The sequence below is a fragment of the Sturnira hondurensis genome, unplaced genomic scaffold, assembly GCF_014824575.4.
Source record: "Sturnira hondurensis isolate 20B ecotype Veracruz unplaced genomic scaffold, ASM1482457v3 Scaffold0008897, whole genome shotgun sequence".
Classification (NCBI taxonomy): domain Eukaryota; kingdom Metazoa; phylum Chordata; class Mammalia; order Chiroptera; family Phyllostomidae; genus Sturnira; species Sturnira hondurensis.
Window position 1 is genome coordinate 786663 of NW_028081528.1, and position 25439 is coordinate 812101.

Consider the following 25439-nt stretch of genomic DNA (forward strand, 5'->3'; position numbering starts at 1 on the left):
ATGAGACCTGAAGGTAAACCCCAATTATCCTCTGAGGTATATTTTGCCTCACCAGTGTTTGGGTGCGACTGCTAATGGGCTGAATGCCTACTGTGTTCCTAATCAACCAGGAGTCACTTGAATAGAGGGAATAATCCCAACCAAATACAGTTCTACAAGATGGCCATTCCTTAGCACAGGTCCACCTGATCACACCCTTGCTCTGTTCTACTCCCTTTGATGTGTATCTCCGATTCATTAACCATTATCTCTTCCATTCGTCTCAAAATAGCCAGCAGATTATTTAATGCATTGCTAACAGTTACGAATTAGTTTCATCACTGGCAATGCTATTGCTAAGAAAAGCAAGAGCATTATTATTAGCAAAAGCAATGCTATTATTGAATGGGTAATATGTAGTAGGACATGCGAGGACTTCAGCAGGTGCCCTCAAACTTAACTCTCACCCTAACCCTGTGAGGTAGACTGTGACTCCCGTTTCACAAATGAGAAAGAAGCTCACAGGGGCTCATTTCCCAGGGATTCAGAGCTAGAAACCCATCCTTTTTTTCCTCTACAGTAATTGTTTACAGACTATTGTTGATTCAATACTGACACTAAGAGGAAGAAAAAAAAATTGCACTTTCATCCAGATGATCATTTTATACAAACATGCACATCATTAATTAGTAGGTTTCATAACTGAACCAATATTTTTCCTTCCTTCCCCTTTTCTTCTATTCTACTTCATTCTTAAAATTCTATCAAAGACTCTCTAAATTGAAAGAATTATCCACTAACGTAGCCCTACCCACAGTTTGAGAAATACTGCTTTATACCTTTCCTCCATTTTCTTTACCAAAGTTGTATTTATTTCAAAAATATCTCTATGGTCCATATTTATTTTACTTCTCTTTATAGTTATTAAAACAAATATGAATATTTAAGAAATAATTTTCTTCCTTAACAGAAGCATCACAGTATACCTAATACAAAGTAATATAGTTATTTTATAAGCCAAAAGATAAAAATGGGCAAAGAGTTAAAGACAATCTTGAACTTGGAAAAAAACTCACCTTACTATTTCTAATTGACAAACTAAAGCTTTGCTAGCTGCAGGAACAAGCTGTATCATCTTACAATAAAAGACAATTTGGCACTGAACATAGACATGACCGTAACTTCCAGCCTTGGAGAACAGAGCCCTTAAATTATGGTCAGATAAACCATGACCTAACTCACCCTGCCCACTGAGCTAATCCTCTATTCCTAGCTTCCCCCTTATGATACTGAAGTGATTTAATCAGCTTGTTCTAAATCTTTCCTACAAAAACTCAAAATAAATCTAGAAAGAATAAAAAGAGCATGCCACGTTTGTTGGAAAGAATGCCAAATGCATTATACGTTTCACTTACTTAGAACACTTGATGATCATGTGTTTATACTTGTAAAACGAAGGTGCATGGTATTCCATTATAAGCTTTCATAATACTGACTATAAACAACTGGAGAATGTGAGGCTACATGATTTTCTGTTTGCTTTTCCTGTATGTAATTTATATACATACTGAACATGAACATACATATATAACTTATATTTAGCCCCAACGTTTTGAAGAAACCTGTTACTGTACTAAAATTCATTTTGACAAAATGAGTAAATAGTTCCCACTTTCTGTCCATGACGTGTTGTAAACTAAAAGCTGCATTATGTAGGTAATTGTCATAATTTTACATTTTAAAGAATTTAAAAGTATATAAATAGAATTATGAGCATATACAAAAGTACAAACTTAAGAACTAATCAAATCTTTGTCAGCTCCAATTATACCAAATTTGAGATGTAAAATATCTACTTTTGGCAATGAATTATGGGGTGCAATCAAGAAAAAAGATGCACTAAGACCTTTTCCACAACTACTTTATAACAAAGTGATCTGTGCAGCTGGACTCTGCTACATCTCTGCGTGTGGAACTGACGGAAAAGCTCACTGGTTGTCCTGCTCCCACCCACTCCCTAAGATCAGCCCACCTTCTCTTATGTGGTGAAGATGTTTCTAAATAGTTTCACTGAATTTTCTAAAAGTATGTCCTGGGCCTCAATCTGTCTGCATAGAGAATGTTGTTTACACCCTACTCTATCATTTCTCATTTCTTCCCATTCCCTAAACCTGGATGGAGGTCTTTTCCACTACATATCTCCCATCCATATCTTTGACACTCCAGTGCCCTGATAAAAAGTCATTTTCCTTTTAAGCAGATTGTGCTGAAGATTGTCTAGAACATACAGGAAACAACGCACACAGCAAACAAGGCATCGCCCGCCTGGTTCTCTGCCCGTAGCTCTTCAGTGAGACGGTAAAAGGATTCTACACTTCTCTTTAGCAGCAAAGGGAAGAGACTCAAAAATCTACCTTGTTGGGGTCTGCTCTGCATGGTTTCAGGAGTCATAACCACCCCCCATGGCTAAGGATGAGTGAGTGACCTCCGGAATGCCAGCCACAGGAGACAAAGCTTGTCTCTGGTAGCAACACTGCTTCTGCTTCCTCCCCTGCCCACAAAGCATGGTCGATGTCCACCACGGACAAGACTCCTCACACAGAGAGGGGCAACCTAAGCCAGACACAATCACTTGGGAGGCCATCATGGAAGGACTGGGGGAGTGGGGCTGAGACAAAGAGGGAGCGATGGACCCTCATCCCCCTGCTATTGTGACATAGCCCGAGTCCCCATTTCTGTCTGGGAGAAGCGCTGCCTGGCTCTAATCCACTTAAGCCTAAAAACTTGTGATGGGAGACGGTGCAGCTCCTTGCCTTGCCAGAGTGGTATGGGGTAAATCAGGCCTAAGAAAGAATATGTAAAAATCCTGTGAAACCTTATTTGTTTAGAATGCTCTCATTTAAATGATAAAGGCCCAAGAAAGAAGTTTGTTCCTCAAAGTTCTATGGCTCCTTAGCTATCTGACCCTGACTGAGCCCCCATAGTTCTCTGAATGCTATCTATTGTTTGATCTTAGTAGTTTCACTTTCATCCATGGGGGGGGCAGGACGGACTTTGCAGGCAAAGTGCACACTACCCCCCCATTAACAAATTCCATTTTAACCCATTCCGTTGTAGCTAAAGCCCTCTCCTTACATTTGGAACTGAATGTGAAACTAGGCAAAACAAAAAAGTATGATTCTTTTGCCTCAAGGGGTCAATATTTAGCTCTGAAGATCATGCAATTGACTGACACCCACTTTGCATGTTCTCTGACCTGCCTAAGGTTATGCTCTTTTAAATATTTTTGACAAATTGAAGCAAGTATACACACACAGAGAGACACCGTTTACATCCACATATCCATGTATGTGTGAATACATATATTCATATATTCGCAGTGCACAACAAAGTGCTGAATAAAGCAGACCGTAAGCACTGTATTTAGAGTGTGTGTTTTATCAGGAAAAATTACCTTGGGCTTTGAGGGTTTTTTTGCTTTTATGATGATTTTAGTACATACACTAAAACATATACTTACATGTAAACATTCTTTCCTTCCCAAGGTTTAACTACAAAAAACTGTCCAGTTGAATACTGCCTACTATTATATCCTTTGAGCACACGCATTTCATTTTATCCCGATCTAGACACTCTATTTCTGGAAACAATAATCTGGAAAAATCTTTCTGGAAAGATTTGTTCTAAGAGATACTCTTAACGCCAGTTTCAAGATTCAATGATTAGTGGATAAGTTTTGCGTACAGGTTCCATTACTACCTCTGCTCCAGTTTTCTTTTCAAACACTAGCATTTCAGAGAGTGAAAACACTAGCATCTTATCCAGTTTTCTTTCATCTACTAGAATGAAATATTCAAAGCTAACAACATAAATTACATTTCTAAACTTCTAAGGCAATAAAACAGTCTGGCAATTTGAATTTTCCATTTTCTTAAATACTGGTTCAATCTGCAGAAATTTATCAAGTTTATGAGGTAATTTGTCACATATTATAATCCTACTTCCCATATGCATATTACTAGTCATGATGAACAACAGATAATCAAGAGTAAAAACAGATGTTTAGTATTATTATACAATTTGTGATTTTTAGAGTTGCCTTTCCAATTATGCTGGTCTTAGTATAACATAATTATCTTTTTAATTTTTTGTTTTTATGCAAACTAGAAGCAAAATCAGACAAAATTAGGTTGGAAATGAACAAGAAATGTAAAATCCACTGTGATTCCTCATAAAGTGAGGGCAGGCATCGGGATGCAGCACCTGACAAGAAACTGAGGTCAGCAACACCCTTCTAAAAACGTACTGTGATTTATGACTAGACGTTGGCAAAGCCCCCCAAACAAACAACTATAAGGAACAGGACTCAAAGCATTGTGGATAATGTTCTAGCAGGGGTGTCCGACCCATGCCCATGGGCCGCATATGGCCCAGGATGGCTATGAATGCGGTCCGATACAAAATCGTAAATTTACTTAAAACATTATGAGACTTTTTTGTGATCACACATCACAGTGTATTTAATGTGTGGCTCAAGACAACTCTTCTCCTTCCAGTGTGGGCCTGAGACATCAAAAGGTTGGACAGCCCTGTCTTGAGTCATTATTATTGAGGGAAGAGCAGTCACAACACTTCTGGCTGTGAGCCAACAACACCTACACAGAGCAGTGTTATTGGACACAACCAGTGATTTTACAGACGCAGGGGTTGCAAAGTCAGAAAGTAAATGGCTGATGGTTCAGTAGCAACGGGGGAGTCAAGAGCTGAAGACATGTCCTCTAACTCTAAACGTCGGGCTTGTTTCAAAAGCAGTTAAAACGGCCCTGGCTGGTGTAGCTCAGTGGATTGAGCGTGGGCCTGCGAACCAGACGATCGCGGTTTGATTCCCAGTCAGGGCACATGCCTGGGTTGCAGGCCAGTTTCCGGCAGGGGCCAGTTCCCAGCAGGGGATGCACAAGAAGCAACCATACATTGATGTTTCTCTTCCTCCCTCCTTCCCTTCCCCTCTAAAGACTATTTAAAAAAAAAGCAGTTAAAACGTAATGCTTTCCAGTTCCAAATGGTATATGCCCACATCAGTCCTGTCCAGTAGAATATTCTGCTCTCACAGCAGTGGAATATATGCGTACTGCTCAGTGTAGTATAACCGCTTGTGACTGTTGAGCACGTGAAAGGAGAGTGGTGTGAATGAGTTACTTAATTTTTGTTTTATTTCAATGTAAATTAAATGGCTGCATTAGGGGCTGGCTACCATGCTGAATAGTCCAGGTAATATATGGTCTGTAGTTAAAGAATTCAAGTTATTTGAATTACTCTGAGTTCCTTGAATATATTTAAGTATGGGAATAAAACCACCAAGTATTAAAAGAGGTCATAACACCAACATTTCTATTTTTCCACATTATAAAGAAATCCCATTAATACTGGGATTTTAAGTACTGAATACAGTACTGAAATTTTACTGTATTCTTTCAGAATGTATGACATCTTAGAAAAAAAAAACAGTATACCGAACTTGACCTTTATCCTATATCTGCAAAATTATAACACTGAGAAATAATCTTTTTAAGGAATAATGGAGTAGCTGGCATTCATTGAACACTTATAACGTACCTAATACATTACGTTTTTAAGTCCCATTATCAAGTAAGAGAGATGCAGTTATTATTTCCATTTTACATTCAGCCAAACAGGCAAAGACAAGCAGTACAGGCACATTCAAAAGGCAGTCTAAACTGGGATTTGATGCTGTAAGTGCAATTTTGTGAGGCCAGAAAGGAAGAAATAAATCAAAGGAATCTGTCTACTGCCTCTCAATAAATGACCTTTTGTTTTAAGAGTCAGGTTTTCAAGACTTCTGAAAGTGCACACATTGATTATTTCATAAACTTTTGGAAGGAAAATTAGAAATCTTAGACATGGCTGAGAGCTCCAAATGCTCCTCTTATGTCCACACCATTCCCTGAGGCACCCATTATAATACATGTCTGGGAGAAGTGGGTGGGCATGCACATTTCCATGCATAGACAGGCACATACGTATATACACATTTACCTCAGAGGTTAAGAATAGGTTTCTGATGGCTGTGTTTTCTGAGAGGAGTATAACTAGCATGCCCTTTATAAACATGAACCAAAATAGATATTAAGGACCTAAAACCAGGTTTTAGGCACGGAGGATAAAGCATCAAACAGGGCAGACGAGAAGTCCCATTTTCACAGAGCTCTCATTCTAGTGGATCAAAGTTAATGCTCCGTAACGCTGCATATTTTCTGGCCATTACTAGGCATTTTTTAGAGCATATCACAAATTTAAAATGTTATAATTGCTCTGGGACTCTGCAAAGTACTGAAAATTGTGTTTGCCCTTATTAGAATCTCAAAAACTGTAAAAAGTATTCATGAACAGGACAGTCCGAAAATCTCAAAATAAACATTGTCATGTAATATGCAAGTATTAAGTTGTAGCTTAACTACATCTTTGTCCTGGGTGAATACATCTAATACTAAAGATGAGAAATTCAAATACCAAATTTTTATTTGAAACATTCAGAAAGAATAATAAATCAATCTGAATGATGAAGTTCAAAATATTGAATAATTAAAGGGAAGGTTATGGGGCAACTTTTCCTTTACTGACAATAATTTTATCATAAATTGGCACTTGATGTTGTGGGGTTTTCTCTGGTTTCAGGGAAGGGTTTTCAGGGTTTCATAATAGAAGATTTAGTAGAGTTAAGTAATTTTCGAATAACTACTACTAACAACTGTAAGTGTGACTTCGATACTGAAGGAGCATAACAAATGCAATGGTTGATATAAATAAATGCTAATTGGCCAATAAATAGACATTGTTTTCTTTTTATTTCTAGAGCATTTGTATGTAGGTATGTAAGCTGTACAGACCACATAGAATCATTATTACGAACAGTAAAAGTACACCAACATTACTGAATGTGAAACTATACTTTTAATGCCTACAGGGCACTGAGAACTTCCCTATTTGGTAGCCATAAAGCCTTGCACTCTGTACACTTTGGGTCTTTCGGGACCTTGTCTGCCCATTTTAGCATTGTGGACACTGAATTAGCTTATTAGACAGAGAAGACCCATAAGGTTACCTACAATAAAAAAGTACACACATGCAAACACACACACAATTTTTAATAACCTCAAGACAGTTCTGATAAGAGTAATAGTTTCTTCTCAGCACAATTAATGAAGTGTGTCTTTTGGCAAGAACATTCACTAAAGTCATTTGGCACAAGAATATTTCCAAAAGGATCAAGTACCTCATTTTCACTGGGTAATTTTCTGTTCTTAATTTGATTAACTTCCATATGGACAAAAAGAAATTGTTTTTACTTTTCTACATAAAAAAGGCACTTGGTGTTGCATTTCTCTGGTTGCAGAGAAAACATGAAAAAAGCTGAATTCCACAACTGATAATGTAGCTTAACAGCCCAAAATGAGTGTGCATTGTCACATCACACAGGCAATGAGAAGGGGCCAAAGAAAAAGTACCCTAACTTTTTCAGAGATAGTTATTATTCTCAGTCCTAAATATCTTCTGGATATATATACCTCCGGCCTCAATTCCCATCATGGTAGCCACCACACCACTGGCAATGTGATTATTTTCTGGCTTAAAACCTTTTAACAACTTTCCAATTTCTTCTAGATAAAATTCCAAACTTAGCATGACAAACCAAACTCTATCACATGGCCTTGGTGACCTCCCTGGCCCCTTCTCCTCCAGCACTTCTCCTCCAGTCTCTTGACCATATAGTAGTCCAGGTAATCTAAGGCACAGACCAGAATCTCTTAATGTCCCCACTCCCTTACCTTCCTCCAACCCCTAAGGCCATAAGGATTCTGATTCTGCTAAGGTCACTCCCTCAAACCCACCTCCGGGTTGTCTCTAAAACACCCAAGGTCATCACTACCATCTGCTTGGGGACCACCTCTTTATCACCCTTATTCCAATTTCAGTCAGTCACGCTCAGCTCTGACCCACACTTTCTATATGATTCATCTTTGCCAATAACACTCATTACTACCTGACATGCTAAATATTTTTTCTTATTGATTAGTCTTTCTCTCCCCACTGGAATGTAAGACTATGGGGTGGGGGTGTTGTATTGCACTCACTGATAGATCCCCAGCAATCTGAATCATGTGTGACAAGCTTAAGTTATTAATAAACATATTTGAATGAAAAATACTGAATATCTTACATAATTTGTGTTTTGTTCTTTGATGGGACATTCTTTATATTTGAATAAAAATGTGCGGGGTGCCTTCTGTTCTTGGCACTCCCTTCCCCTTCTCTCCCACCCATACCAGCACCTACCTTTACTTCGCCACGATAATTTCCATTGATGACTAAAATCTTAGTCATATCATCTTAATAAGGAGATCACAGCATTTATTTCACTGTAATGCATTTGATCACCTAATTGTCTGTCTCTCTGCTTTACTCTAAAAGACCCTGAGCTTTCCCATAGAATTCCTGGCACAAAAAGTGTATCTAAAATTGGTTGGTTTACCACGTGACCTCATTTAAAGGGTGCTAGGAAAATCCTCTCTCACTCTTCCTTATAAAGCAACTAGTAAGAAACTTTAACAAAACTTTTCACACTGACCCATGGATAATAATGGACATTCACTATTATAGTGTCAATGTTTTAAACATGTGAAGCTCAATAGGAATGCATAGTATGAGTATCTGAACCAGTTAACAAATCATACCATGTTCCTTTTTAATTATTGCGTTCTTAGATAAAATAGGTTACTGATTACTGCAATTAATTACTATCCTATACAAAAACAATGATGATTTAGTGAAGGTAGTTAATACCCAGAGTTTTTGCCAAGTTTGGCATAGGTGAGAACAGGAGAGAGTCGAGATGCACCAGCTAGTATACAAGATGCAGACGCGGTGACTTCTACAAGGATTCCAGGGTGGTTTCCAGTTGCATTCTCTAAGTAACCCATCTTATCGATTATTACATTTCTAGCATGTGCTATTGAACTAGAGTGAAGCATTAGCTGGGGCTTGAAAAAGCTAGGTTTTACTGTGAAATGTGGGCAGAAAGTTCAAAATCCCAGGAAAGTGTAGAATTTTTAAGTCAGCAAATAATTGGACATGGAAAGAGCCTGGAGTGCAAGGAGCAGAAAGACAACTTTGGGAGGTAGGCAGAGTCTATAGGCTGCAGAGTCTATAAGCACCACGCCATGCAGCTTAATGCTGTGCAACTCAGATTTTATCACCTGCTTAATTAATGACATTGCACAGGCCCTGGGGGCTCATTAAGGGCAATTCGGGGGCAGGTATCTCAAAACATGGGGAGAAGGCAAAATGATGACGAGGAATCCCTGTTATGAAATCTCTCCCGCCCTGCCTCCCTTCACCAAAGCAACTCTGCTTTTATTGGCTTTAAGTATCAAGGATTTGAATTTTCTTGGAAAATTACAGTTAAAAAAAAACAAAACAGAAACACATTCCATGAAGTGATAGTGAAGGCCGAACACTTGGGAAACCAGGAGTAATATAATCAGGCTTCTGTGTTAGAAAGTACACATTGGAGATGTGAAGTCAGGGCCTCTCAGGGTCCATGAGTGTGGCTGCCTATAATGCAAACAATAGTGAATCAAACTGACATGGACAGAAAGTCTGAGAAGTAGTTGCCACGAGTAATACAAAGCATTTGGAATTAACTAAACATGAGGCAGTGCAGGGAGGAAGAATCCAAGATTTTTAGTGTTGGAAAATTGATAGATAATTGGGTTCCCTTCAGCAAGAGAGAAGACAGGAATTAGAAGCAAGGTTGCATCGAGTACAATTACTTGACTTTCAAACATACCTCATTTGAGTCCATATGGAATACAGCTAATTGGAATATATTCATTGCGAGCTGAAGAAACAGTCGTGGGTTATGTAGGGAATAACTGAGGTATTTTATGTTAGTGAATATTTTTATGTGATGTGAAGAGAAGAATGTCATCTGTTGAGAAGGAAAGAGTTGCATACACTAAAAAAGGTTTGCAAAGTTGTACCTATTAGATCTAGCAGAGAATATAAAGAATAAATACATTTTACAAAAGATTTTACAAAATGGTTAAGACCGTGTTAATACTGGGTGTTAGGAGCTTGTAGCAGCAACGATCAGCAAATTTATAAAATTTCTCTCTGTTTTTTGTCAGAGTTCAAGTTGTAGGAACCAAAACATGAGATTATAATATTGATTCATAGCTAAAGGTTTATAAGCCACATTCAGAAAATCAAATTTTCCACATGCTCGAACAATTCTGTAGAGAGACAAGTTCAAGTGGTAGAATTTAGAGACGAAGGTATGATCACAAATTGATCACTGCACTAGCAAAGGGGTTAGGGGTCAGGGACCTGGCATTTACAATGAAGCAGAAGAGGCTATGATCACATCAAAAAGAGAGTGCAGTAAGGATACCTTCACAAATTAAAAGTCCAGCTCTAGCTGGTGTGGTTCCATGGATTGAGCAATGGCCTGTGAACCAAAAGATCACCAATTCAAGTCCAGGTTAGGGCACAGGCCTGGCTTGCGGAGCCAGGTCTCCATTTGGGACCTTTGAAAGGCAGCTGATTAATGTTTCTCTCATACATCGATGTTTGTCTCCCTCTTTTTCTCCCTCCCTTCCCCTCTCTCTAAAAATAAATAAAATAGCCCTGGCTGGTGTAGCTCAGTGGATTGAGCGCGGGCCTGCGACTCAGATGATCGCGGTTCGATTCTCAGTCAGGGCACATGCCTGGGTTGCAGGCCAGTTCCCTGCAGGCCAGTTCCCAGCAGGGGACACACGAAAGGCAACCACACATTGTTGTTTCTCTCCCTCTCTCCTTCCCTTCCCCTCTAAAGATAAATAAATAAAATCTTTTAAAAAATAAACAAACAAATAAATAAATAAATAAATAAAATATTTAAGAAATTAAAAGTCAAGCATGGAAACATAAGTAATCACCCTATAATATTTCATCAGTGATAAGAAGCAGTCATATTGCAACAAGATGTTTCAAAAAAATTCCACAAAGCACAGCTACAAATACAACCTTTATACCTACTTACATTTAAAAAAAATTTATTATATAAAAACTATTTTTTTATTTTTACCTATCTCCTATACTTGATTTCTATTCATGAACAAGAATAACATTTTATTTTAAAAAACAGAAAAGAAAGAATAAATTTTGTTTTTCTTTTACTGAGAAGACCACACTGTTCAGTTGATAGTTAGCAAAGCCCCACAATGGACACTGTACACTTACGTTTAGAAAATGAATCACAGCTTCGTCCATTACTGACGTGTGAAAATCACACAGGCTCTCTTTCGATTCCTTTCAAGTAGGTCTGAATGCCCCAAATCAAGTGCAAGCTATTATTTCTTAATTTTTTTTCCATTTTTTGACCTGATTTGATTTCTATTCCTTGCAAATTTGACATCTTCTGTGTGGTACTTGCCATACGCTATTTGAAAAAAAAAGGGCTTGAGATTGGACTGACAATGCTGCCTTGAGCACTTTGTGTCCTCCATCCTGTCTGACACAGTTACTCAGAGAGACAACATACTAAAAACTGTTCCACCTTCTCTTTTCTTAAAGCCAAGGACAGCATTGCTTCATGGACGAGTAAATAAGGAAAACATTGTTATTTTATTGTGTCTAAGGTACAAGATACCCATTCAAAGCATGAAATGGATAAGTGGGAAGTATTAATTTCTAGATCAGAATAAGGAACTGCCCCATTTAAAGACCTTCAGCCCAGAACTCTGGAAAGTGCCGGCACCATCGTTCAAGGGCAGGCTAGATGGAACCGTCTCAGAGAAACACAGCAAGTGTGAGTCTCTCAATTCATGATGCCAGGGGAATTATTTTAGAGACTAAAATATGTTATGTTTGGGTAGTTGAAGGGTAGGATAGGATAAACATTGTTTTTATAGATGTTGAAGGGATCAAAATACAGTGTGTGGAAGGTGTATGCTCATTTTTAAACGCTTGGACCAAAATGGCTGTAGGAAAAACATACTAACTTTGTTAACAGAAGGGGACACAGCACAACATAGGGGTTCACCGTGTGGACTCTTCGTCGGATTGCCCCAGTCCTCTGCATGGCTGAGTCATCGATGTTTTAATGATAGGTTTTAAAATGTTCACTGATTTGAAGTTCCTCGCACTTCTCCTCCTCTCCTTACTCACTCCTCCATCTTCTATTTGATGATGCTCAGTGGCTCCCTTGGGATTCCCTAGGCCCCTTTCCTGGGGTTTATAATGTCAAAATAATTTCAGTGATGATTCTGAGATATCATTTGCTTTTCTCACTCTCATTCTCTCATGAGAGGACAGTGGCATTTCCTAGAGGCTCCATGACACACGATATGGCAACAGAGAAGCAAGTATGGCTATTTAGCTAACTTCACTGAGGCCTAACTTTAAAGACCTTGCAACAACGTAAAACCAATGCCCCTCTTCTCAATATTTTAAGTCATTTTTCAAAAAGATATGTATTTTTTTTTAGCATGTAATGGGCTGCTCATGGATATTTTTAGACCATCTCATCTTGAAGGTGGTAAAGAGCAATAGATATCACCCACATAAATAAATGCATTTTGGGGTTATCAATAATAGCAAGGGCACGAAAGAGACCTAAGATCAAAGAGCGTGGGGAACGCCCCAATAGACTACACTTCTCCACTGCCGGTGAGAAACCAGGTAGGCTCACAGGGTGCACCACAGAGATTAGAAGGCATGGAAGAGAAGGGGCTGGTTCCTGCTAGTCAACCCGCACTTCCTGTTAGATCTCGCCACCATTCACCCTTGCAGCATGTGTTTCCACCAGCAACAGGCTCTAGTCTCTGCTTATTTCCATGCCACAAAAGGCACAGTGCGCTCTCCTTACAAGATCCTGCACAGACCATGGGGATGGTCCTAAGGGGTCTGACATCCAGGGCTGCAGGCTCCTAAACTACCGAAGCCAGCCAGAACACACCCCCCTCCAGGGAAGTCAGACGCAAGATCTGCCAGACCACACCCTCCCCTCAGAACTCTGCATCCCAGCTCCGAGGTCCTTCCTCCAGCGTCTGGGTTGTTGTTACCCCAACCTAGGGGCAGCTGCTGGCTCTACCTCTGCATTTCCTCAGCGTTCCTTTCTGGTTTTTCAACTCTCTAACACGGTTTTCACTAATTTCCTATTTCACATCCTCTAGAGTTATATGGTGAGATTTCGGTTTTCCTGACTGAATGGAGAATGATATAATTAGCGAATGGAATTAATGTGTTACACATCTCTGAAAAGCTATGCACAATAAAAGAACTAATCATCCCTATGGTGACAAAAATTAATTGTCTAAGAGAAAAATCAACCCTTGTCTGAAATGACAAATGTAACAGTTGAAAAGTATATTGGTACTTTGCAAAATGTATTTTAAATATTATGTTCTCTAGACATAACTGCTTTGTTACTACATTTATATATGTGTGTGTATATACATATATATAGTCCAATTTAAAAGAGAAATTTTCCATATTTGATGAAAGTATCGCTTAAAATTACTTCCTAAACAAAGACTTTGACAACAGTGAATGACAAGTGATATAAAATACACTTTCTCAAATGCTTAGCTGTTATTTCAGAGACATTTTAACTACTTTGCACAATCTTAGTATGAAATTATAACTCCTGCAACAAAGGTAATTTTTAGGCAAATCATTTCTTGTGTCACAGAAAACTTGATACTGATTTTCCCTCCCAGTTTTCGTTTACTGTATGTAAACTGTTCAAATAGATCATCACACTTACCACCTGAAAGCAGAGCAGGCTTACTTCTTACATTTGGACTGGAGTGAGGAAACCGGTTGCTAAATGACATGAAGAGGTGCGCTGCGAAGTCATCTGGCAGCTCGGCTTCTAAGAATGTCTTCATAAAGAGCTTGAACCCTTCGAAATCTATGGTCTGAAAAACATCAAATACATATTTTTACGACTCCGCCAACGTTAAGATTCTATGCTACGTTCAAAATCATTAGTAATAGAAATGACCTCATTTTATTTCCAAGTCTACAAAAGGAAGGAAGCTATATGATGAGAACTAGTTCAGACAGTCCTGGGTTACTAACATCCGTGTGTAAATCAAATGTACATGTCTTACCTCTGGCCACGTAGCAGGAAGAGGAGGAACATTCCATCAGGCACCTGATTTCCACAGTATCTGTATGACCTTAAACATTTACGCTATGAGTCCTGGTTTCCTCCTCTGTAAATTGGGATTAAACTTCCCAATTCCACAGAGTTGTCGCAACCTTAAGTCAGGCCGCCAGAGTGAAGGTGCTGATGCAGGTTCCTGACTACTCCAAAAAAGAAAGTTTTTTTCTTATCTCCTTTTCTTGTCTCTGATGGTGAATATTGTTTTCAATGACTCAGAAAAAAAGTCATTGATAGTAAAGTGTCACCCTAACATCAAGGTCAATAGATACAAAATTCCAAACTGAAATTCTAATACTTCCCATGCAGGCTTTCCAAGAAGGCTGTTTCAAGATCCTTGCCCACCCTAACTCACAGGAGGGTTATAGAAGAGCAGACATTTCTTTTGGAGACAACCACGGCTACTTGAGGATCTCCATGCCTACTTAGGGAAATGGTGATGGAAGCCACCTTCTCCTCTCAAGTCAATAAGAGAATTTCACAGGAGAGCTTGAGAGCTTGCCTTCTCGAAGAGGGCAGTAAGCCAACATCTGACTCCTGCCTGGGAAACAGAGGGCAAAGGCAAGTAAATGGCACTATATAGGCTTAGCCAACCCTCCCTGTGACCACAGGGGCAATGACAAGTAACCGTTTCCTCTGAAATGGATGTAGACCCCATGGAACTGAACAGCAGTGAAGCCGTGCCAGGTCCCATCAGTGGGTCATTTGGAAAGAAAAGGAGACCTACAGAGAGGAAGCAAGAACACAAGCCACTTCCATCCAGGTCAGGAGAGTGCAAGGACTAGAGGCCTCACAGGAAGCCCTTGAAGGGCATTTTCCCCTTAGCCTGTTTAATGAACCAGAGATGAAACTAAAAATAAGGCAGAAATAAAATTTGGCAGACTGATGCCCATAATTTTTGTTCAAATTCCTGGCAGATGATAATAAAAGTAATTCCTTAAACTGGTATTTTGGATAGGAAAAGTCTATTTTTCATATGTAATAATACTGAGGTAAGGTCACCGAGAATAACCAATTTTATTATTATATTAATTTGAATAAAGCTTAAATGGAATATGATATACAGGGCTATCATTAGAGAAAGTAGATTTTTGTTCATTTGAACATACACAAATTTAGTATACGTACTATGTATAATTTTGTCCCTAATATAATCTCAAGCCAATAAAAAAATAAAGCCAGAATCTTCACTTTATTTACATGGTTCTAAGACTGTCTACACATTAATGTGGCATTTCTGGTTAGTTTAGTCTGCTTGGATTATTTATTCTCAGAAGGGAGCTTCAGACATTTATATTGGTAGTAGTACAGACTTCATTTTCTTCCATTTTTAATAAATCACCACTACCATACTTTTTTTTTTAAATTCTACTAGCAGCCTTACCACACAACTAAAAACTATGAATATAAAAATCTAAGAAGAGCCTCATACACCAGAAATATTTTCAAAGAGCAAGTTGCCGGAATGAATGAAACCAACATTTGGAAATACACAGATGACATCACCTGCCAGAATGCTGCTTACAGATACATTCTGTTGGGCAGGGGCACCTATTATTACTAATAGGGTTTCGTATTATTACAGATAGGGTTTCTTAGAGGTAGCCCCTGGAAAGAGAAGTAATCCGCTTTCAGATGGATGAGTGACCAACAGTAAAAGAGGACATAACCTTCAACATGTTTGAAGACCCCTGGGCAACCACGAGTTCATTTTATCGCAGTTATAGGAAGTCTGTGTGACGAACATATTCATGGGCATGGTGGTTAGCAGCAACAGGTTCACAGTTCCAGTTCCTTCCACATCCCGTCTTTTGTAGCCAGCCATGTGTCAGTTTGAAGTCAGTTTACCTGCATCAACACTTGGATCCAACACTCTCGAGCTGAGGGCACTGGGCAGGTATGGCACCTCTCTTAATAAGCAACACATCACTTCCGAGTCCCTTTCTCAGTTACCAGGAGACCTTTCTAAATTTTCTCACATGCTGCAGCTCTCTCTTGCTCAGCAAGCAAAAAAATAGCTTCTTAATTTTATTCTTTGACAGCCCTGACCCTCAACTATCTGCATATAAAATCAACCATTCAGGGTTGTTGTCTGAATGTAATAAATCAATGTAAATAGATGTAAAGGGTATGTAATGCACCCTTGGGCCCATAACATAAAAAAAATAAATAAAATAAAATGAATATATAAAAGGAAGCATTAGTTCATGGTTAGATAGAGGTTTTTATTATCATAACTTGCCCTCCTCTTTATTGTTCAATAAAACTGGAAAATTCACTGTATCTTCCTACATCAAATCCTCGGTATTTAATATCTTAGACATTTTAATAAAATTGTTCTGAATCAGACAATATTGGCAAATTGTTGCTTTCAGAAATCAAGAATTTAAAAACAGACTGTCTTACTTTAAAAATAAAAGCCTATTATAGACATAAGAATGGAATATGAATTTCTTCATTTCTTAAAGGATTTCTATGAGATGATGTAATTCTATTTATTTCTAAAGTGTTACTGATGATGCAAACTGCTTTCTTCAAAATCTTTGTTTTTACAGTGTTGAAGGGAGCAAATTTCCTTTCTCTTATATTTCCTATCATTACACACAAATTACAATGTTGCAAACCAAAACTTCTTCAAAGTGAGTAATATTAGCTGCTTCAGTATGTCCTACTAATTGAGGAATTATTGTTTCCTGGTTAACCCATCTTATTCTTCACTTAGTAAAAAGGTGCTCAAATCTCTCCTAAAATTCTATGTTGTCCAAAATGTTGACCATTTCCATATGTAGATAGATACTGTCCTCAATCTATAGAATTTTTTATCTCGTGGCTTAGCAGAACATTCCCAAGTTAAGTACGGTGTATTTACTGCTGTCATGTAGCAGAATCAGAATTTGTTATTGAACATTGTGGTGTTGAAATTAATGAGATCATTTAAATGTGTACCTAAGGAGATGCTAATGAAAAAACACTGGGGCACGCTTAATTGAATTGGCTGTAAGCTCAGAGACACACACTGAACAAAGCCTAAAATTTAGAACTATTCTTAATTTTTTCTCCCTAAGGAGCATCCACAGACTATTTAGGGAGATGATATAGAGAATCTGTAAAGAATACAGACTGATGAAGCTGCTCCGATGTTGCTGCCAATTTGGCACAAATTTAAATCACATTTCTATATGCCTTTCATTATTATTGTACATCTAACCATCTGGATCCTTTGTTTTTAAATCCCTGTTAATACTAAAGAAATGGCACCAGTGCTAATCCGAGTAGATTCAAAGTGAATGAAAATAAATGCCATCATTCTATCATTACTTTATCTGGGCAGTTCCAGATAAAGAGTTTCTCATCCTGGAACTGGATGAGTTTCTCAAATATTCTCGGTGCCCCTTCGCACCGGCTTTGTGCTGGGCTCTGCTCTAGGAACCGGGACAAGCTGTTACTGGAATATGTAAAAATCCCTCCATCGAGCGATTATCCTCTAAATGAATGGAACAAGAAAATCGGCTAAATGTAATGTCTGATGACATTAAATTTTGTAGGAAAAATACAGATGACAAAGGTTTACAAATTTCAGAGGGATGTGCTCGCAGTTTCAAATCTGATGATCAGGAAATGAGAATTTGTTCTTTGAATAAAGATGTGAAGGCAATATGGGACAGAGCTTTGCATATCTGGAGAAAGAATATCCCAGATAGACAAAACAGGTAGTTCAAATGCCCTGAGGTGTGAAGGTGCTCCTGCTTAGAGGAATCACCATAGGACGCAGTGAGGAGGAGAGGGAGACGGGAGCAGGAGCCTGAATGAGGAAGGAGAAAGCACCAGAGGAGTAGGAGGTTAACGATACAATCTTTGGTGATGTGTGGACTGACGCAGGTCACAAAAGACATCAGACCATCAAACTTATGACTTGAAGGCAGAGCGAGAGGAACAGATATTGGAGCATTTGCAGCAGGAAATCACATGATCGGACAAACTTATTAATTAGCTGTGGGTACAAGTTTGTCTGAAAATGTGGACACTGAATATGGACTATCTTTTGTCCAATACAAGCAATGTCGTTATAGTCGTATGATCATATTAATTAATAAGTGATCTTTCAGTGACAAAAATGAATCATTTAACAATTGTAGATTAAGTAGCTAACAAAAACCTTGAACAAAGAAATGACTTTAACTCATTTTTCAACAAGTGTTGATTGAGGGCCGACAATGTATACTAAACTATGTTAGCAACTGGGAAAAAGATCTCTGAGCAAACGAGATACGTAATAACTTAAATGACCCAGTGGTTTTCTTCACTATTTCCACTTCAGTGTGGCCATAAAATTTATATAGTTAACTAATTATGGTAAATTAAAAAACTTAAAGTCCATGGAGCCAAAGTATATAAATTAATATGTAGCATAACAAAATTCCTGAGGTTTCAAAGGCACATTTTGATATTAAAATACTTTCACAAAAAGATACACTTTAAACGTCTCATTCCTTATGCTAATTGTGCACTACAATTGATTATTCATAACTTGAAATATCAGAGAGTCCCTAATGTTTGATAGTGAAATGTTGGATAGTCCCCTAAAACTGTCGAAGACAGACTTCTTTTACAGAGAGAGTGAAAAGTGCGGACGCCTGGAATTTTTTAAATTAATTATGGCAAAAGAAAACATGCATACCACCTCAGAACCACATAATCAATCAATTGTAGCTTTACCTAAGACTAACAATTATTAAGAAAGAAAACTGTACTTGAACAAGAGTTAAATTAAAAAAAAGCCTCAGTAGAAAGAAGTGTATTTTTTAGTAAAAGACAGCAAGTAGCAAGAATAACAAACAATGATAGTCCAAATTATTTTAGTGTGTAATTACCAGATGCAAATAATAGATTAAAATAACTTTAAGCAGAATGTATTTATCATGATCTTCATGACCTTGTAATCAAGGGTCTGTATCCAATTAGGTTTTGCTCTTCTGTTGCAATCTACTCTAGCGTGACACTGTCCCCTACGTTCGGTGGCGTCACTCGGACAGGTGTGAGTGGTTACGGAGGCACACCCTTGTACTCTAAAGAATTTAAAGTAATTTTTCTCCTCGAAAAAAAAAAATAAAACCCAGCAAGAGTTTCTTGAACAACTATGTGTATATAATAATGTTAGTTTTTAATTATTGTTTACTTGTATGTTCACCTTTAAAGAAAAGTTCAAAAGGGAGCTCTCTTAATGCAGAAATGCGTGCAGGCAAATTTACAAGTTTATCTTCTCTTCTGCTAGACTACAAGTCCACCATGACATTGTATCACAGTTTCGATAGAATGTCTTTTACATTGTAGAGTCTCATTATGTATTTGAAGTATGGACTCTGAAATAGCAAAAGTAAAGTTCCATTCAAATACCTCTTTTTAAGCAATCTAGCAAGAAAAAATTGATTTAGGTGGGATGATAAGAAGTTGTATGATAGAATGAATACAAAAAGTAACTTTGCAGGAGTATATTCTTTTGCTTAATAAATCTCAAATGAGATTATTTTAAAGTGTAATAGTGCATGGCTTTATATTTAATATTGAAGCAGACTAAAACAAAACAAAACAAAACAAAAAACTAATAATAACCAAAACTTTGAAAGGATGTCAAATATATGCTATACCATCACCTTTTTTCTTTTGAGTCTATCAAAGCCCAAATCTCCAAGGGCTAGTATGTGAAAAACATCAAGTTGAAAAGGCATAGAAGACTGGGCAATACTCAGTCAACATGTAATAATGAGGGACTAAGATTTTACTACTGGGTCAAGGAACCTACTATTTATTTTCAAAGTATAAGAATTCCCTGAGTTAAAGCATTCTGTCAGCAATCTGTGAAATAGATGTATTAGTTTGACACTCTCTGATAGCAAAGATCAACCCAACCATTTATGTTTCTCCCATAGGACCAAACATTGTCAAGTGGATACTATAGATGCAATAAATGCATTTGGGATGCAATCCAATCACTTCTTTCTGTTCCAAATGCTTTTGTCACTTTCTGTATGTTTATCTTTCATCGGTGGTTGTTTTATGCCAAACTCCTCCTTAGCTTCTCATCTCTCCTTACAGTCTTCGTAGCCTGTGATACATTCCACTATCCTTAACTGGGAAGGAGACACTAGACATTTGATTAAAATATCTGTTGCATGTAAGGAAAATACCCAAGGTTCCTGTGTTCTAGCAACTACACTAACTTGGTTATGTGTAGACTCTACCTAGTCCCCATCATGGCCCATTAAGGCTGTTATCACTGCTATATACGTGAGGATCATAGAGTTAAATAAATTGGCAAGGTCTAAAAACTCTCAGGATGTAAACATTTCTAACTTCAAAGTTTACTATAATACAGTTGACCAAAGTATAATTATGGACAGGTTTTCCAATAGTCACATAGCGTGACATACTTTGCCTCTCATTTATCACTATCAATGCATTGACTAGACTATCAATAATCTCGCCATTTCAGAAAGAAATGATACATAATAAAGTATAAAAATAAAAGTGATGGTCACTTTATAAGGTATATACATATCGAATCAGTATGCTGTACACCTGAGGTTTAATATAGGAAATCAACCCATGATTGAAAAATAAATGAAAAAATACATATACACACATACATAAATTAACCTTTAGAAAATAATAAGTAAATAAATAAAAGTAATGGCATTATCATCTACTTATTTACCCAGTCTTCAAAAATCTGAGTTGACTCTTGTTCTTTTCATACCCTGTGACAGTCCAAGTGGAACTTATTCTTTTTAAACATATATCAGAAAAGTGTTCTAAATCTGCCGCAACCTCCATTATAATCTCGGGCGCTGTCCCGGGTCACCTCACCTCGTTGTACTGCTTTATTAACTCATACCTGGTCTGCTCTTCGACTTCGCCACTGTCCACATTGCTGCATTGCTTTTGCATGTATTTTTCTAAACGGAAAGTTTAACCTGTTAATTTTAAAAATATTATTTCTGATTTTCTTTATCTATTAAAAAACCTTAAAACTCTTAGACATTCTAAGATTTTTCTATCCAAATCTCTAGATTTACTTTCCCCTAGTATCTTTTTACTGCCCCATTCAAAACAGCTATTCCTCATAATAAAAATACACAAACAAAAACAATAGACAAACCCTAAAAATAAACTCTAGGTATAGCAAACACCTAAAGTGTTTGTTGTACTTATTTTTTAAAAAATGCAAACAGATTACCTGAACATCCCAGCATCAGTTTTTTTCTAACCTGGGTTTTAACTCCTATATAAATTATTGAATACATGTTATCAAAGAACACTATAAATAGAGTCTTTAAATTCCACATTTCAAAGTTGACTGTCATTATTAAAACTATGGAGTTAATTTATTTCCACATTATGTAAGCTTGTTTGTACAACTCACTTGTAGAACAAGCAGTTGGAAGCAATTAGTATTATCTTAAATACTTATTTTTAAATTTCTTTATGTTCAGAACAGAAGTTTAGGGGAGAAACACATCAATTGTTATTCACATTACCTAGCCCAGTGAGGCAATCAAATTGTTGATTTAAGCTTTCAATTTAGCATAAAATGTAACAGATAATCCGTTCTCAAATTCTATATGTTTTCATAGATAAAAGATACTGTATTTCTGTAAATGTTGAGATTTGCTCATCTGTACAATTATTAAAAACCTTCAAAAAGCCATTCAAAGTAATATGTTTAATGATATAACTAATTAATCTCTTGTATTTATATAAATATCTTCTCAAATTGTTGGATGTGATTTCATTCTAAGCTACATTAGTTGACTATTGAAATGAAAGGTGTTATATACTTCAACAATAACTAGTACATAGTCAAGATCAAGTTAATAACAGAATTGTAGTAGGCATTCGATTACTCAATTTGTTGGTTATGTTTTCAAAACTGTGATCTGGTTGCCGGTTTGATGAGAAGAGGAAGATGGCTGAAATTGTTTCCACGGCAATAGGGGAGAGAAACAGAAACGCCGGAGGACACTACTGCCGCTCCTTGCTAACGGACTGGGCTGGCATTTATGCAGTTGTGGTAGGAGTAGTGGATACAACAGACACCATAACTCTCCCACCAGGACAGCGTTCTGGATCGTGGCCAAGCTTGGCAGGGAAGCAAATCCCATGTCACGTAGTCCACCCAACCTCACTGTAGAAGGAAATGAGAGCTGGAAAAGGCACCAGTATTAGGTTCACTTTATAGCTGAGAAAAGGGAGACTCTGAGAACATCAAAGTTACAGGATTGTTTGGGGGTATATCTTAGATATTCTCACTTTTATCTTTCAGGCAAACTCCAGAGCTTTTGTATGAAATCAAGTTGATTGCTAAAGTGTGACCAAGAGACACTGCCTTTAAATATCAATGGAATACCTATATGTCAGATATGAAGTTACCGTATTTTTTGGACTATAAGATGCACCTGCCCAAATGTGTGTGTGGGGGGGGAGCAGTGTGTCTTACAGTCCCAGTGTAGCTTACCTGGCTCGCTGGGAGTTGGTGGTGGTGGAGTGGGGTCACAGGTTCTTAAGCATTTTACCACATTTTTTCTTCAAAATTTTTTTCCTACTTTTCTCCTCTAAAACCTAGGTGCATCTTATGGTCCGTTTCATCTTATAGTTCTAAAAATATGGTAATTCTTTTTCATAGATTTTAACCCTTTTAACAAATCCACAAGGCAGACACTCTCTTCTTTTTATAAGTAAGCAAACTGAGGCTAGGAAAGACTAAGTAACTCGTCCAAGACCTGCTAATATGTGGCAGATGTGGAATTTGAAGTCAGTTCAGTTGGATTCCTAAGACCACGTTTTCTGTTATACTTTCCAGATGCTTTCTTTAATGGGAAAGGTTGTTTTGGTTCTGGAAGGACAATTATAGCTTACAATAAAAGAGTGTTTATATTATTGCTAATAATTATATCAGTGTCAATATCCTTGTTAAAGATATTTAAGATATTACGGTAGGCAGCAGCAGTATAAAATGTAGGTTCTAAATTCCCAGGTTACTTATTAAGGGATTGAAGCAACTTACTTGTCTGAATGTAAAAGCTATATACATGAACAAAACTATAGTACAGAGAACCAAGTAAGAGATAAGGGAAACCCAGGGAGTTATGAAAACATAACTTAGCTTTGAGCCAAGGAACACATACTGACAGAAAATGTGAAGAGGACATCCCACACTCACAGGATACTGATAGACCAAGAAAACAGAGAGAGTAACAAACACGCATGCCCTCATTCTCTAGTCTCCTTTAGACCTCCTCATCTTCTCATGTTCTTTCTGTTCTGTAACTGGAATTGCCTGCCTACTCAGTCACTGTATATGGAACGAAGGCTGAGCAAGGAGGACTATATAAGAAAGAAATTCATTTGGCTGATCCCAAAAAGAGACAGAACTAACTTTGACACCAATTTTAATGCAGTGTCTAGTGGAGGTTCAAGTCATACAGAAAAGTGTGTTGACTAAGATGCTCGACAAATACCCTTCAATAGCCTGCTTCATAAAAGCAGCTATTTACCCTGAGGAGTTGCTTCCCAATACCATAAAACTTAAATAGCCCATCTTTGGAGTAGCTAGTAGGTTTCCACAAAGTTCAGGAAAGGCCATGTTCTGACAGAGGCTAGTAAAAGTCACTATAGTCAATGAGTTGCCATTTCAGTTGTGCCTTACTTACTGTAGGGAATGTAATTTGTAAGACCTCTAAATCAGTCAAGATCATCTGGTGTAATCAATTGTACCGTAACACATTTAGGATGCAATTTTCATGGTGTTGTCATTGAAATTACAGGGAATCTTGTGAATAAGAACCTGCTAATCCATACAGATCCAATATTGTCCAAGGAAAGAATATTATGATTTTAGACAATGTATGTATGTTAATAAGACATATTCCTAGTGTGCTAGAAACATCCATTTAGAGAATTCAAAAATATATATTATAATTCTCTATATCCAAATGAACTATGGACCTAAAACTTGCTCCACAAAATGGATTTTACTAGAAGAGAGTGGCAGAGCAACAACTAGGTTACTTTTTTCCCAGAAGAGCAAAATCTAATCGCTTTTTATTTTCCTCACAGAACTAACAGCACTAGTGACCAAATTTTAGAAATCCTTATCAATTGTATTTAAATGCAACTTTTGAACCTCCCATTAATAAATTAATAAAGTTTTCATTAAATAAATTATTTTACCAGAGCCTGTCTATATTCAACAAAATTAGAAAATTAAATTCAAACATCTATAAAATTAAAGCCTATACTCTGGACACTTTTAGATTCCAAGATCGATACATCAGTTTTTCCATTTGTAACTTTGATTTGAACAAACAACAGTAAATAATAACTTTCTAAGTATTACAGGTGATCTTGTATATTATTTCAATATTATTGGTACAGAAGTACAGCTCAGTGATATAGAAGAGAAATGCATAGCTCACATCAGAGTAAAGAAAGATAAATATGAATAGAAAAGAAAATATCTTACTTGGTTAAGAATGTCTTGTTTCTGAGCATGCAAAGAAAGAAAGAATACATGTATTAATGTAAGATAATTTATATTTATTATCTCATTATCATTAATAATTTAACTGATAGGTCAGGATTACAGATTGATTTTAAAACATACCCTTGAACCCTGGGTCTCAAAATGTGGTTTCTAAGCAGCAGCACCAGACTCAACTGGGAAACTGATAGAAATACACATTTTTGAGCCCCATACCCAGAACATAGAAACCCAGGGGAGGGATGAACAAGCAGGCAAAAATCTGTGTCTCATTAAGACCGCCACGTGATTCTGATACAAGCTGAAGTTTGAGAATCACTAACTGGATCAATCTTTGATGTAACAAGCAAATAGTTCTAATTGGCATATGATAAATATAATGAATAACACATATAGTATAATTACAAATTTCCAGAGATTATGAAATATAATAGCACATGTAAAGATATATTGCTTATTCCCCACACTTAATGTTTACTTATATTGCAATAACATCCCTAGCCTCTCTCCATGACTTTAAAGATAAATATCTTTTCATTCATATAATACTACTTTATTTCTTCCTATCATTTAGATACCAATCAAACAATTTATAGTTAAATTTGAAATTGAGGGCAATTATAGATAGATAGATAGATAGATAGATAAATAGATAGATCATGGATACATTCAATGCCAAATTTGTTATTTCTTTTC

The 25439-nt window shown here is 37.1% G+C and overlaps 1 protein-coding gene across 1 annotated transcript in view; it reads right to left on the reverse strand.

Annotated features, from left to right (window-relative positions):
• The window catches only part of DGKB (diacylglycerol kinase beta), a 610815-nt gene that overhangs the window by 462244 nt on the left and 123132 nt on the right, over nucleotides 1–25439 (reverse strand). Inside the window, exons 4-5 of the mRNA XM_037056254.1 lie at nucleotides 24726–24746; nucleotides 13805–13958 (exon numbers count right to left, since the gene is read on the reverse strand). Coding sequence (XP_036912149.1) covers nucleotides 13805–13958; nucleotides 24726–24746 — 175 coding nt within the window. The remainder of the gene's footprint in view (nucleotides 1–13804; nucleotides 13959–24725; nucleotides 24747–25439) is intronic.